The sequence below is a fragment of the Rhopalosiphum padi genome, chromosome 3 (genome assembly GCF_020882245.1).
Source record: "Rhopalosiphum padi isolate XX-2018 chromosome 3, ASM2088224v1, whole genome shotgun sequence".
Lineage (NCBI taxonomy): Eukaryota > Metazoa > Arthropoda > Insecta > Hemiptera > Aphididae > Rhopalosiphum > Rhopalosiphum padi.
Window position 1 is genome coordinate 50,908,178 of NC_083599.1, and position 13,067 is coordinate 50,921,244.

The 13,067-nt window shown below is 29.6% G+C and overlaps 2 protein-coding genes across 2 annotated transcripts in view; one reads left to right on the plus strand and one right to left on the minus strand.

Annotated features, from left to right (window-relative positions):
- Positions 1 to 314: 314 nt before the first annotated feature.
- LOC132925173 (protein YOP1 homolog) lies at positions 315 to 857 on the minus strand. Its single transcript, XM_060989591.1, has one exon. It carries the CDS (start codon positions 855 to 857, stop codon positions 315 to 317), a length of 543 nt encoding a protein of 180 aa, XP_060845574.1.
- Positions 858 to 10,647: 9,790 nt separating this feature from the next.
- Positions 10,648 to 13,067, plus strand: part of LOC132924072 (ETS-like protein pointed) — a 54,429-nt gene continuing 52,009 nt past the window's right edge. Inside the window, exon 1 of the mRNA XM_060988154.1 lies at positions 10,648 to 11,318. The gene's annotated coding sequence lies outside the window, so the exon portion shown is untranslated. The remainder of the gene's footprint in view (positions 11,319 to 13,067) is intronic.

Genomic DNA, 13,067 nt, shown 5'->3' on the forward strand with positions numbered 1-13,067 from the left:
AAAGGCTATAATCGCTTTACATTCGGCAAATCATCATTACTAATAACTATATACAATTATCTTGTACAAGCAAATCCGGTATACATTACATGTATTAGTATTTAGTGTATAAGTTACACGATTGTCTATAATATGCAGTTTGCGCATTCCATTCTACAAACATGCGTATATTTTCGAGTTTCGGATCGAATACGAGGTATGTATAAATAAAAGACGATGTTCGTAATTTATTATCATATACCTAGCACATATTATTTTTACGGTCGATGTAGACACGTATTATGACGACGATAAAAAAGAAAATGTATCGTTTATTATTTATTCTTCCGCTTTTTTACTTCCTCCGCCTCGGGACTGACCGCGGGCGCTGGACTTGCGGGCGCGGAACCGACAGGCGCCGAAGTGGCGAGCACCGAGTCAGGCAGCACCGTGTCCTCCGGCACGCCATCGTCGACCGCGTCCGGATCGGCGGTGACAGCGGCGCTGAGCACCGATGTGGCGGCCATCACCGTGTCTCGAGTGCGGTTTATCTGGTCTATCCACTCGTCGATGGCCTGTTCGTTTTCGGCCAGGAACGGCCGGATGATCGTCTGGTACACCGTCTCCGAGCCGCCTGCGCGCATCCACACGATGGCCCCGATTTTGACCACGTTGTAGAACGGCACCCACGGCCGGGCCAGGCTCTCCACCGCCCGGAACGCACCGTACACGATCCAGTGGACGAGCAGCCGCCGCCACTCGGCCGGGTCGGGTCCCTCGCCGCCCGTCTCGGTCGCCTCCAGTCCCTTGTACGTCTGATACACCGGTTCCAACATCATCAGTGCCGTTTCCGTGACGAACGCGAGTATCCCGAACATGGCGGCGATTGGTTATAGCCAATGTGCGCCTGATTTTGTGCCTTCGCCGTTACTTATTATACGAGTGCTTACTTTTAGATTTAAGAATATTATATGTTTAAAACGTGCGGTATGTCTGGGCGTACAAGCGTGCCTGTTGTGTGTGTGTGCGTGCGTGTGTGTGCGTGTGTCTGCGCGCGCGTCCGTTTTTTCCGCCTTACATTAAATTGTGTATCGTATTATTTATATTGTTGTTATTTTCAAACGTGCCACAGAAACGCCGCCGTGTTTAATTCGTCGTAGAAACATAATATTATGACGTGTGTATGCGTAGATACAGGGTGTATCGGGATAATTTGGCGGAAAATAATTCGATGTATTAGTAGATTTCTAAACATACCCAGTTTTGGAGTTAGTCGGGGTGCAGCCGTGCAGGGGACGTAATGTACCGGTCACCGATGCACCGGAGCCTCGATGTCGAAGCTGTATTATAGACCTAATAGGTTTAATGTCCAAGATATTCTTAACTGTGTAAGGAAATAAATTACTAACGATATTATTGAATAATGGTCGAGAAAAAAATAATAATTATAACAAATTACCTACACCCGTTTATTATAGACTATTATAATACGGTCATGCAGTTTTACCGCTACTTTTGAGTTTTGACTTGCTTTAAATTTTAAAAGAACACATGATACATTATAAAGTACCGAATTTATATGTTTGCTTTTTTAAATTCATTTTTATTTTTTTTTATCAAAAACAGAAAAATATTTAACTTATGCGCCATAATATAAATAGAATTTTTTTTATATAGGCCTCCAAAACATAGCCGGCACTGAACATACCATATTTAGTTATAGAGCATTTTTAAACGCTGTGGCGGCTTCTTTCATCCCTTCTGCATTCATATTATTATCTTCATAATTCACATATCAACCAAAACATTTTCTATTTGTCACAAATCGAAAAAAAATATGTTGTTCATAAGTATATTAAATAAATCAAATAAACGTGCACGGAGATCTATCTGGACAAATGTCTACTTTGTGTCTTTGTTTATACTTTAAGCCATGTTATTATGTCTGGGTTCTAGATACACTCGGTGTATATTATATAATATAATATATGACCTATATAATGTCTATACATAATAATAATGCGCACTAGTGCACTACGCATATTGTTGTTTTGTGTGTTTTGTTACTGTCAGATTTACGCGTGGGCGTAGACAGTAACACAATTATTAGATATACTGTTTATTATTAATATTGTCATAGCGCTATAGTTTATATAATATTACTATGTAAAAACGTACATGTCATATTAAAATGTTTGAAAATACTATAACTATACTGTATAATATAACTTATAATAAGTAAAGTGGTTAACTTGTTTATTTAATTATTATTATGGTGATGCATGTATTCAGTCTGCGGAGTTCAAGATATAAATTATTCCATTACCAAGCACCCGTTAGTTGCATCCTCGCGACTTAAAAATCGTGTCGATTAAAATAATTGGCCTGTAACTAGATATATTATTAATAAAACCAAGCTAGATATGTCAACGAAAGTAGAACAGGAATCGAAAGAAAATGTCGTATTATCTGCGCCATAAATGGACTCGGTGTGCTAGTTATTTAGCAGTAAACCGTCTATTATATTTATGAATGATACTATTTTGTGGACGTTCTACTTGCAATATTGATTGGTATATATCATAAGAAAGGGTAGATAATATATTTGAAACAAAAAATAAAAAAATAATTTATTTTTATCTATAGATCAATATGTAAATACATTTTAAATTCTAGATAAAGTGATATAATTTTTTACATTGATGTTTTTTTACCTATTCATTTAATATATTTTTTTTTAGTTTCATAAAGTTTCGGGGTGGAAATAATTTAACCCAAACTGGATGGTGATTTCTGGGAGACAATTGGATCTAATTAGAAATTTGGGAATCAAAAGTCGCTAAAATTACCAATACCTACTTTTCTTATAATAACCGGGAAAAATAAGAAAAGAATACGGGCATTTTCATCTTGCAAAAGCTGTTTTCGACAGAATAATTGATTTCTTTATTTTGTTGTAATAAGTAATAAATTATAAAATGAATAATCGTAGAAACTTGAAATATTCACCTAGTTTTTATATCATCGTTTTATATACATATCATAGTTTAAATTATTTTGAATGTTTTTGAGCTATTCTTAGACAAGTTTTTTTTTCCATTTCTATTAAAAAAATTTCATTTGGTCAAAAAGCTTGAAAATAATACAAGGTCCTCCTCATGAGTTTTCATTAATAGAAATAAAAAAAAAATTAATTGTTAATTCACAAAAAATTTTTACAAACTTTGGAGTTAGAATTTTAATACATTTCGTCAAAATCCCAAAAATAAGCTAATTATTTTACAATAAAAATTATTTTAAGCTAAAAGAAGGAAAAATTTAACAGGAGGAAAATTCTCCATTAATAGTTCATACTGGAACTAGAAAATCTAAAAAAATTTTAAACATCTGAAATAAAAATTTGGACAAAATTACATATTTCAATGATGAAAAACGATATTCATTATTTTCTAATTTAAAAACATTATTCGCGGGAATTGAATGACATTTGTAATTAAATTAAAATCATAAATATTAACAAATTATACAGCTAAAGTAAAATTAAAATTATTAAACAACAAACAAAAGACTAAAAACTTTTATATTAGGTAGGTATTTATTATTATTCAAAATTCAAGTACTGAGAATCACATAATTTACTTCATTATTAATAAACAATAAACATAAATTATATATTCACAGAAAGAAATAATAAAGTAATAGTAATTCAAATTAATGAAATTCAGCTTTTTTCTATCAGTTTGACTGTATTTATTATAGTGACTATACCTAATTTAACCTAATTTTAATATTAAAAATCAGATATAATTAAAATTATAACAATTACTATATATATTACTAAACATAATACAAAGTATAGTACAATATATAAATATAATAAGATGATTCTATTCGGCTATATAAATAATACGCGTACCTATTCTAGACCTACGTCACATTACATCGTATACCTGACTACGGTGAAATTCTATATAATATACTCATACGCGATATTATATATTATTATAATATATTCGTATATTGGTATAAATGGTACAAATTTGTCGTGAAGAAATGCCTTTACGTTAAAATGTTGTCTATATTTGTAATATAGCAAGCATCCATTATGTTTATCTAAATTTTAAATATTTATTTAAATAGGTACCCTGTATAATTTGTAAAGTGAAGCAAAATATCACAAAAATTATCAATATTAAACATAAAAAAAATTATTATTTTTTCTCGCAAATACAAGACATTTTTTTAGCCGGGTTCCCGCGCAACTGAATATTTAAATAAATATATTCAAGTACAAGAATAATCGTCAATTTATATACGAATGAACAAGTAAATGATTCGCACAAATAATAAACTATTTTTCATAAATTCAATTATTTTCAATATTATCTGTGGTTGAATATCTATTATGATGATGACATTTTCTTTGAGTCGACTTTTATACCGACAATAGAGAATAACGAATAAGAAATACTAAACACTAAAATATATTCGTACATAAGAAACCTAGTACATTACGTTTTCTATCTGTGGTGAGTATGTCTATGAATATCGAATATTCCTCGTTTATACATAAGTCGTGGGAATTTAGATTTATATACAGTATATGCTATATATCTATAATGCTATCTACAAATAATATAATATTTATAACAATTAACATAATAATAATATAATCTAAAAGTACAAATTACATGGGTCAACAGTAGAAGTAGTAAAGTACAATAATTGATTATAACTATAATGGTATAAGTAATTTGACATTGGATTTCGTGAATCTATTTATTTTATTAATCATTAACAATATTTAAAATGTGATTTTAGATTTTGATAGTGAAGTGATGAATATACGATTAGGTAACTATTGATTTTTAAAGTGTTTTTTTTTATCTGTTACTATTTTTTGGACCAGTAAAAATACTTAGATTTTCAACATTGAAGATAGAAAATTTGATCATGTTGGTACTTGGGCTTTAAAAGTAAAATATTCCTAGCAGTTTATAAAATAATCAGAAAAAAAAATAAGGAAAACCAAGAATTTTTACACAAATCCGATTTTTAACAAAATCGATTTTGATTGTGTATTGTAACTCAAAAATGAATAAAATATATAGAGACATAACATTTTCATCGAATATTCATATTATCATTTACTAGATTTAAAATAATCTTCAAAATATTTTGGTTTTTTTCGTGCTATTTAATATTTATATGTATTATACATTTTTGACTTTTTTAAGTTTTTGTTTTTATTTTTGTACAGTATACAATGTACACTGTACACTACAAATTTTTTTCTTGTGTAAAAAACTTGAAAATTTAAAATTATCATGGAACAATTAAAAAATAACTAGTCAAAATATTTTTTTTCAAGCGTTTAAGTTAGAATTTACAAATTGTTTTGTAACTAAAAATATATAAAATGTTTATCAATCATCATAATCAAAATCAATAACAATACTAAGATTAAATTTCATATTTTTACAGCAATTAAAACTCGAAACTTACATCTTTAAAATTACCTATCACTATTTCGGCCTCTATTGCGTTGGTGTATTACTTTATCAAATTTGCCTATATAGAACCCCTTTTAATATTACAACTAATTAAGGGTTCTTTTATTAATTGTTTAGTATTCTTAAACGTTTAGGAAAATATACTTGTAATGAGTTGCAATGAATCAAATTAATGTAAATTTTGAACACATCCATAAATAGTAGAATTAAAAATAATAATATTATAATCCAATATTTTACACCATATCTATTATTTTATAATAATGCCAACAAATAATTATAACAGAACTAAAAAAATATTTACACAATATTCAAGGATACATTTATCAGTATTTATTTTGTCTACCTTAAATAATTGTCTGATCATTATTATTTTATACTCGTATAAACTAAAAATGTATTATTATTGAATTTTAATATAATATTATGTAAGAAAAATGTTACTTTATATCAGGTTGACTACCATAATATTTGCTAGTATTTTTTATCTGGGTCCATGTGTATACCGATTTATGTACTCACTTTTATTAGTTTTAATTGCCATTCTTGTTCTAGTGTACATTGTCAAGTACACGCTTTTTTTCATACTTATGTCGTGTACAGAAATGTACATTAATGTATTGATATAAAACTTTGTGTACTCAGAAAAATTGAATAATGAATATATTATTTTCTTATACAAATCGAGATTTTATTTTAATTTGTTACAGCTCTTATATTTCGGATGATATAAAAATATTTTCAGATAAGTATAAATATAGTTCATCGTATAAAAAAATGTGAACGTAGTAGTCAGCCTGAATAACATTGGAACCTTGAAAGACCAACATTTAACAAAAAAGCACCATTTGATTTTAAAGTTCACGCACTCCCGCCTATGGGTTCAGTTACATTGTACCTAACAACCCCTAGCTCCGCCTATAAAACACCTATATAGTTTTTTTAACCATAAATAACATGAAAATTATTTATTAAATAAATGTATATTTTAAACTTTTTCTTTGAATCTATACTAACTGCAAAATAACCTCGGATTAAAAAGTCAAGTAGTTCAATGTAACACAAAACTATAAACTGAAAAATCTCAAAAAATTAACATAATTACAAAAATTCAGTTTCAAATTTTAAATGCCTAAAAATAATTATCACGTGATTTTATAATTGTTATACTTGAATTCAATTTTTTTGTTTAAGAAATAAGCATATTGCTAATTTTATAAATTACTATTAAAAATAATTTTTTACCTTTTATAAATAAAAAACCTAGCTTAACCTAACCTTTTTAGTAATTATATTTTAGTATCATATATGATGTCAATTTTACTATAATCAAAACTTTAAGTAATGAAATAAAAAAATTGAATTGAATTGCTCATTTTTGATTTTTAAATATTGCACTATAAAAATGACTTACATAATTAGTCTTAGATACTTTACATTTTTATATATTCAAAGTAGTAAATACTATATTCGTATACATGTATGTACAATATATAACACTATATATTGCATATTGTGATTAGAATGTATTGGTAATTATAATTTGTTCTAAATATAATATATAAATATTTTTTTATTAAGATAAAAATAGATTAGTTGTTTTTTCTCAGTATTCATCAGTGTTATTTAATTCAACAATAAATTTAAAAAAAATGTTGAACTTCTATCTTCTATCTAGTCATTAATCGCAGTATAATTCATTATCACTGATATTGGCAATAGTTATACCTAAAAATTATATGTATAATTATATGAACCTACTATTAAGAGATAATTATTTAATAAGTATTGAGAAATTATATAATTAAATAACTAATTATAGGTTTGTAATATCAGTACATCATTTATCGGTAGAAATTATTTGCTAATAAAATGATGCCACTTTCTTTTCTTGTATTTTTCGCAACTATTAAAATATATTTATTAATTATTACTAGGCGTCTAGGCATTTTAAAGTCGATTATTCATACTACGTAGGTATCAACAACGTTTTAGTACTTCGTACCATTAATAGCTAGTGAAAACGTTACAGATTGCAATATTTACATAAGCATTTCTGCGTCTGATATTGTTAATTTTATGTTTACTTATAGATATACAATTACATCACCTATACAACGACAGCGTCATTGTGTCAAGTCTGTCAAGGTGGACCATAGTCCACTCTAAAAAGTTAAATATTTAAGACTTGATAATATAATACAACTAAATAAAATAATGTATATTAATTATAAATCCAATATTTTATAAAAAAAACAAAGGTATTCGCTGTTACCTAGAATTATATATATTTATTCAATGAATTTATTTTATATTTAATGATAAAACATACATTTGTTAGTTTCAATTATGAAAATATTGTATATAATGTATATTTTAGTATGACGTATCAATAAAGTGTTTTAAAAATAAATACTTAGGTAATACTCCAAATGAATATTTTACTAAATATTATCAATCTTAAAATTGTACTTAAAATCAAATAAAAATAATATTTTTAAGAACTAATATTTTACCAATACTCTTAGTTGTTTTTATTTTCCAATTAATATATCACATTTATTTTAAAAGTCTATAAATTTCTAAGAATGTACAAACTATGATTAGCTAACCAAACTATCAAAGTTAAAAATTGAGTCCTAATCGTTGTAAAATGAATATTTATTTGTTTTACTTTTTTGATTCAGATTTCGAAATGTAGTCGAATAATTGTATTATAACTAATTTATAATTCAGATCTTCCACTGAGAAATCTCTTCAATATGTTTTCTTTATCATATTTTAATATGTACTGCAACTTCACTCTACAACTCAAAAAATGTCTTTCTTTTTACTCTAACCACCATCCTCTCTCACTGCAACAAAGTACTTGTCAAAAAGAATTCAAATTTGGCAGTAAAAGAAGACTACTAAATGACTATAAAACAAAATATTTAACAATTATTTAGTAAAATGTTATTTTTAACATCTAAACACGTAAACTTAAATAACAAAATACTCATATGCAAGCTCTTTTTCAAATCATTATGAATCTACGTAATACAAGTTTAGGGATAAATAAAATCTCCAAATTTTTCAGTTTAAATTCAAAGTCAAATCATCAAAGCTCTCTTATTCTATTTATTTAATTATATTACATCACACAATGATATATTATGATATATACGTATTCACACACCTGAATATTCCTATTTTTCCAACGTATCAGTAATACACAACATCAGACTCCTGCACTCTAATCTTACTATCAACACAAATCAACTAGTTAAAGGGATTTCATCTGAAGATATAACCAATGACCCCTCCTAAACTACTAAAACAACATTAGTGTCTAGATCTCAAAAATTACACATTAATAAAATTTAAATACCTAATTAAAAAATATATGTTTTCAAATGGGCACAATTATTATTCCCCACCCTACTATCAAGTAACTTAATAATAATTATTAACCATACATTTTACTTATTATAAGTTTATAAACTAATCATAAATTATAAAAATTATAAGTAAAAAAAGCGATATTCTATTATCAGCTGTGCTTATTAAATATGTATTGTATTTTTATTATAATAGATTAAAAATTGTTTGTTAAAAAATGATTAAAGAAGCAAGAAATGTACCTATTGGCTTAACAAACTTCTAATATTATAGTGACTACTACGAGGGCTTGGATCACCTGTTCATAATTTCATATGTTTCGTGTTTGAATGGAAGTCACCTGTTTGAAAACCATAGTTCAAAAACACATGTTCGAAAATAAATTGTCTTTATAAATCAGTAGGTATTTAGTAATTACTTTAAGATTTAATATAGTCCTAAAAACGATTTAGTAAATCCAAATCAAATCAGAATTATTTTCAATTAAAATGATGGGTAATTTAAATGTATACAATAATAAATAATACATTGCCCAGTGTCTAGCGGTCACTACCATTTGCTGAATGCTGACGCGAATGAGCAGAATTCCTACCCAGCGTAATACCTACTGACACAATGTCACAGTAGGCATCTTTGTATCTTTTTTATTTTACTGGTTTTTCGCACACTATATCCATTTTTTTCATTCACATTTGTTGCATTCTATTTTCCTATATAATTCAATATATATAGTGAAGAAGGTCAAGTTGTATACCAAACAGTATCTATAATATGGTATATGGTACATAAACATTTAATATACCATATCGAAATGTGATAAAAACGTTAGCATACGACAACAATACCAAAGCATATATTTTAAGTAGGTACAATTCCGGTGCACATATTTATTGTATACAAGTGCTTCTGTATATAATTTAAATCGATTTGTCTACAATAGAATTGGATGCGACGCGTATAGTACCTGTCGCAGTCGTACCTATATGGCTATAATGCTATATATATGTGTATACCTGCTGCGGTCGTACCTATAACGCTTCGTAATAAAAGTACAGCAGCCGTGTTTCATACTTGTACACATATATTATAATATTGTAAATAGCCAGTTAAAATATAAAATTGTGGGCAGCATTCAGTGACTCTTTCGGAACACAGTACAATTTACACACAATAAACGCTGGTTAATGGTTATAAGTCTGTAACCGCGTGTATAACGGTGCGAACATATATAATAATTTTATGCGAGATCGGCCGGACCGTCGACGACCGACAGACCTAAACGAACGGGTTACAGGATCGGCGCGATGGCTTTTTGGTACCTACGCAACGAGATTTACCCGCAGCCACCGTCCGCCGGTCCGTTCATTCATATATCGGTTCGCGCGTAGCGCGCGTGCGCCGAAATCGCGTAGAGCTGTTGGATATACGCTACGCGTTTCGCCGGAACGAAAATATTACGCGATATCCGTGGTCGACCAGGCCGGCCGATGCCGGGCTTGGCGGCGTGTCGTGTTTCAGAGAGACCTGTTTGCGCGCGCGGTCCGCCATCTGGCGGATAACGGTCATCGCCGTTTCTGTTGTACGCGTATATTACTATCATCGTCGTTATTATTATTATACACACGTAATAATATAATATGGTATTATACACACCAACAACTTACATCGTCGTCGTCGTCATTATTATTATTATTATTATTATTAAAACACTGCTGCTCTCCGCAACCCCACCACACACACGGCTCGACCGAAGAACGGCGACGACGACGACGACGACTGGAAGCCGGCCAACAGCAATACTCGCCGCCGCCGCCGCCGCCGCCGCCGCTACCATGACACGACGTCCGTGGTCCGTCTCATTCATCGTTTCGCCGCCGTCGTGCCTGTAGTCTTTGCCGTGCCGTCTCTATTGTTGCGTGTCGTGCGTGTCCTCAGCGAGCGTACATAATAAAAATATTATACACTTGTCGGTTGCGCGGTTATTATCGCGCACGCGCATCGGCCCGGTTCTTTTTCAAATTTTGTCTCGCCACCCGACGTTTCGATTTACTCTCGTAATTTCAATTAACCGTTTTATAATCTCTTCCGAACGGTGTATAAAAAATCAAATCGCCATATAATATATGTATTATACGCTCGCCGATTCTGTGCGGCCGTTTGATTTTTTTTGGAAATCCATCCGTTCTTTTCTACCGAGTGTGTTTATTAATACATACAGACGTATGTAGCAAAATGTTAATCCGTGATTAAGAACGATTCGCCAATACGAATGCTGACAATGAAATCGCCTGATCAAATATTACACCGTCCGTGGTAGTGCGACAACACGAGACGGTCGCCAATTCGTTTCATAACAATATTATTATTGTTATTTGTTTCGAATATTCATCTGTTGCTGTTGTATATTGCTGCCCTACAGATCACAGTTGATTCGAGTTTATATAGGTAACATATTTCACATTTTTTAAAGTACCTAATACCTGCTTTGACAGTTTGGCAAACTTGTGTTATTTTAATTTATCATTACACTAAGACAGCGTTTTTATCAATATTCGTTAGAATACTATACATTTTACACATTCTTGTTGCTATAATATTTACTATCGTGATTTGTGGTGAAAACAGAAAAATTACAAATAATACGTAACACATACGCTGAATATTGAACGTATTTTTAATATAACATGAACCACCCGTCCATTAAAGCGATAAAACATCTTACACCTGTTGGTTGTAGCAAAATTATTAACTCTTGTATCAGTTATCTTATCTATATTTTATTATTACGACAGCACGAGTGTACAACACACCACTAAACTAGTGTGTATCTACTATCTAGTGTATGTAATACCAGATAGTGTATCCCAAACAAATGGCAAGTATCATAATAGATCATGTATTTTCAAATTATTAGATATTTATTACCTTTATACCTCTTTATGTCAAGTATACAGTAATATTTTTGTACATACAAAAATAATTTACATGCTAAATTTATCATAAATATTTTAACTTGCAATTGAGCAAATTATTTAATTTTTTTATCGAATTATGTATAGAACTTTGGGCTTTGAGGATCTATTTTCGAGATTCTATAATTTATTGTGATAATCATATAAATGATATAACTGCAGTTATACATTTATATTTAAAATATTAATAGGCCTCAGGGCCATTGTTTTCATTTGGTTGATCTTTTTTCGTTAAAATAATGAATTAATTCTTGAAAATATGTCCTCGTGAGCCATCTGAACATGGGAGGAAGGTAATAGTATAATTTCAATATTCGTATCTGATAACATTCTCCAGTACTTATAAATGTTAGTAATCATTCAGGCTCAAAATATTTGTATAAGCATTATTCTCTTATTTTTACAATATTACAAAATAAACCATTTGGACAAGATAGTGTTGGTTAGGTTAGGTTATCGATGTACAAAATATCAAAGGATTATAGGATACTTATTGATTGATGATATTGCTAGAAAAATAATTTATATTTGATTTGTACTCTTTATCTAACATTAATTAATATTATTAAATTTAATTATTTCACGAAAACCGTAGGTAAAAAAAATATATTACAAGTGTGTTAATCAATATTATAATTATTGATATAAACGTACCCAGTAAAGATAAAAAAATAAATTAAAAACATTATGCGATTTACAGCGGTAACTATAGTTATAGTTTGTGTTTGGATTGTTGAAAATTACTCCATTCTTATTATCTCGAAATAATTGAAATACTATAGTTTTATCTTCAATTTTTAATTAAACCATCCACTTTATACAACAGCACACTTTCGATAAAGCAACTAAACATAAATTTAAGTCTATGAAACTGTTCTTTATTATTATTTTTTTTTTTTAAATCAATGGAATCTTCGTCGGTGTGCTAAACTCAAACATATTATGAGTGAAATCCAATAGTTCAAAAAATAAAAAAACCCTTGCCCCTTATACTCGTCCCAATAGATCACGCCCGTATATATCGCATAATATATCTCCTATACTACCACCTATAAGCATTGTAATATTATATACAACCGATGACGTAGTCGTCCTTCTGCACACCTGCTGCTGCTGGTGCTGCTGTCATGCCAAGTATCTACTCTTTTACACACATACACACACACGTTTACACATACATAAAACATACACACACTCGACCGTCATCTGGGAAGCAGCACAA

What these genes read in the sequence shown, in the direction of transcription:
- LOC132925173 (XM_060989591.1), bottom strand. Translation starts at nt 857, where the DNA reads ATGTTCGGGATACTCGCGTTCGTCACGGAAACGGCACTGATGATGTTG.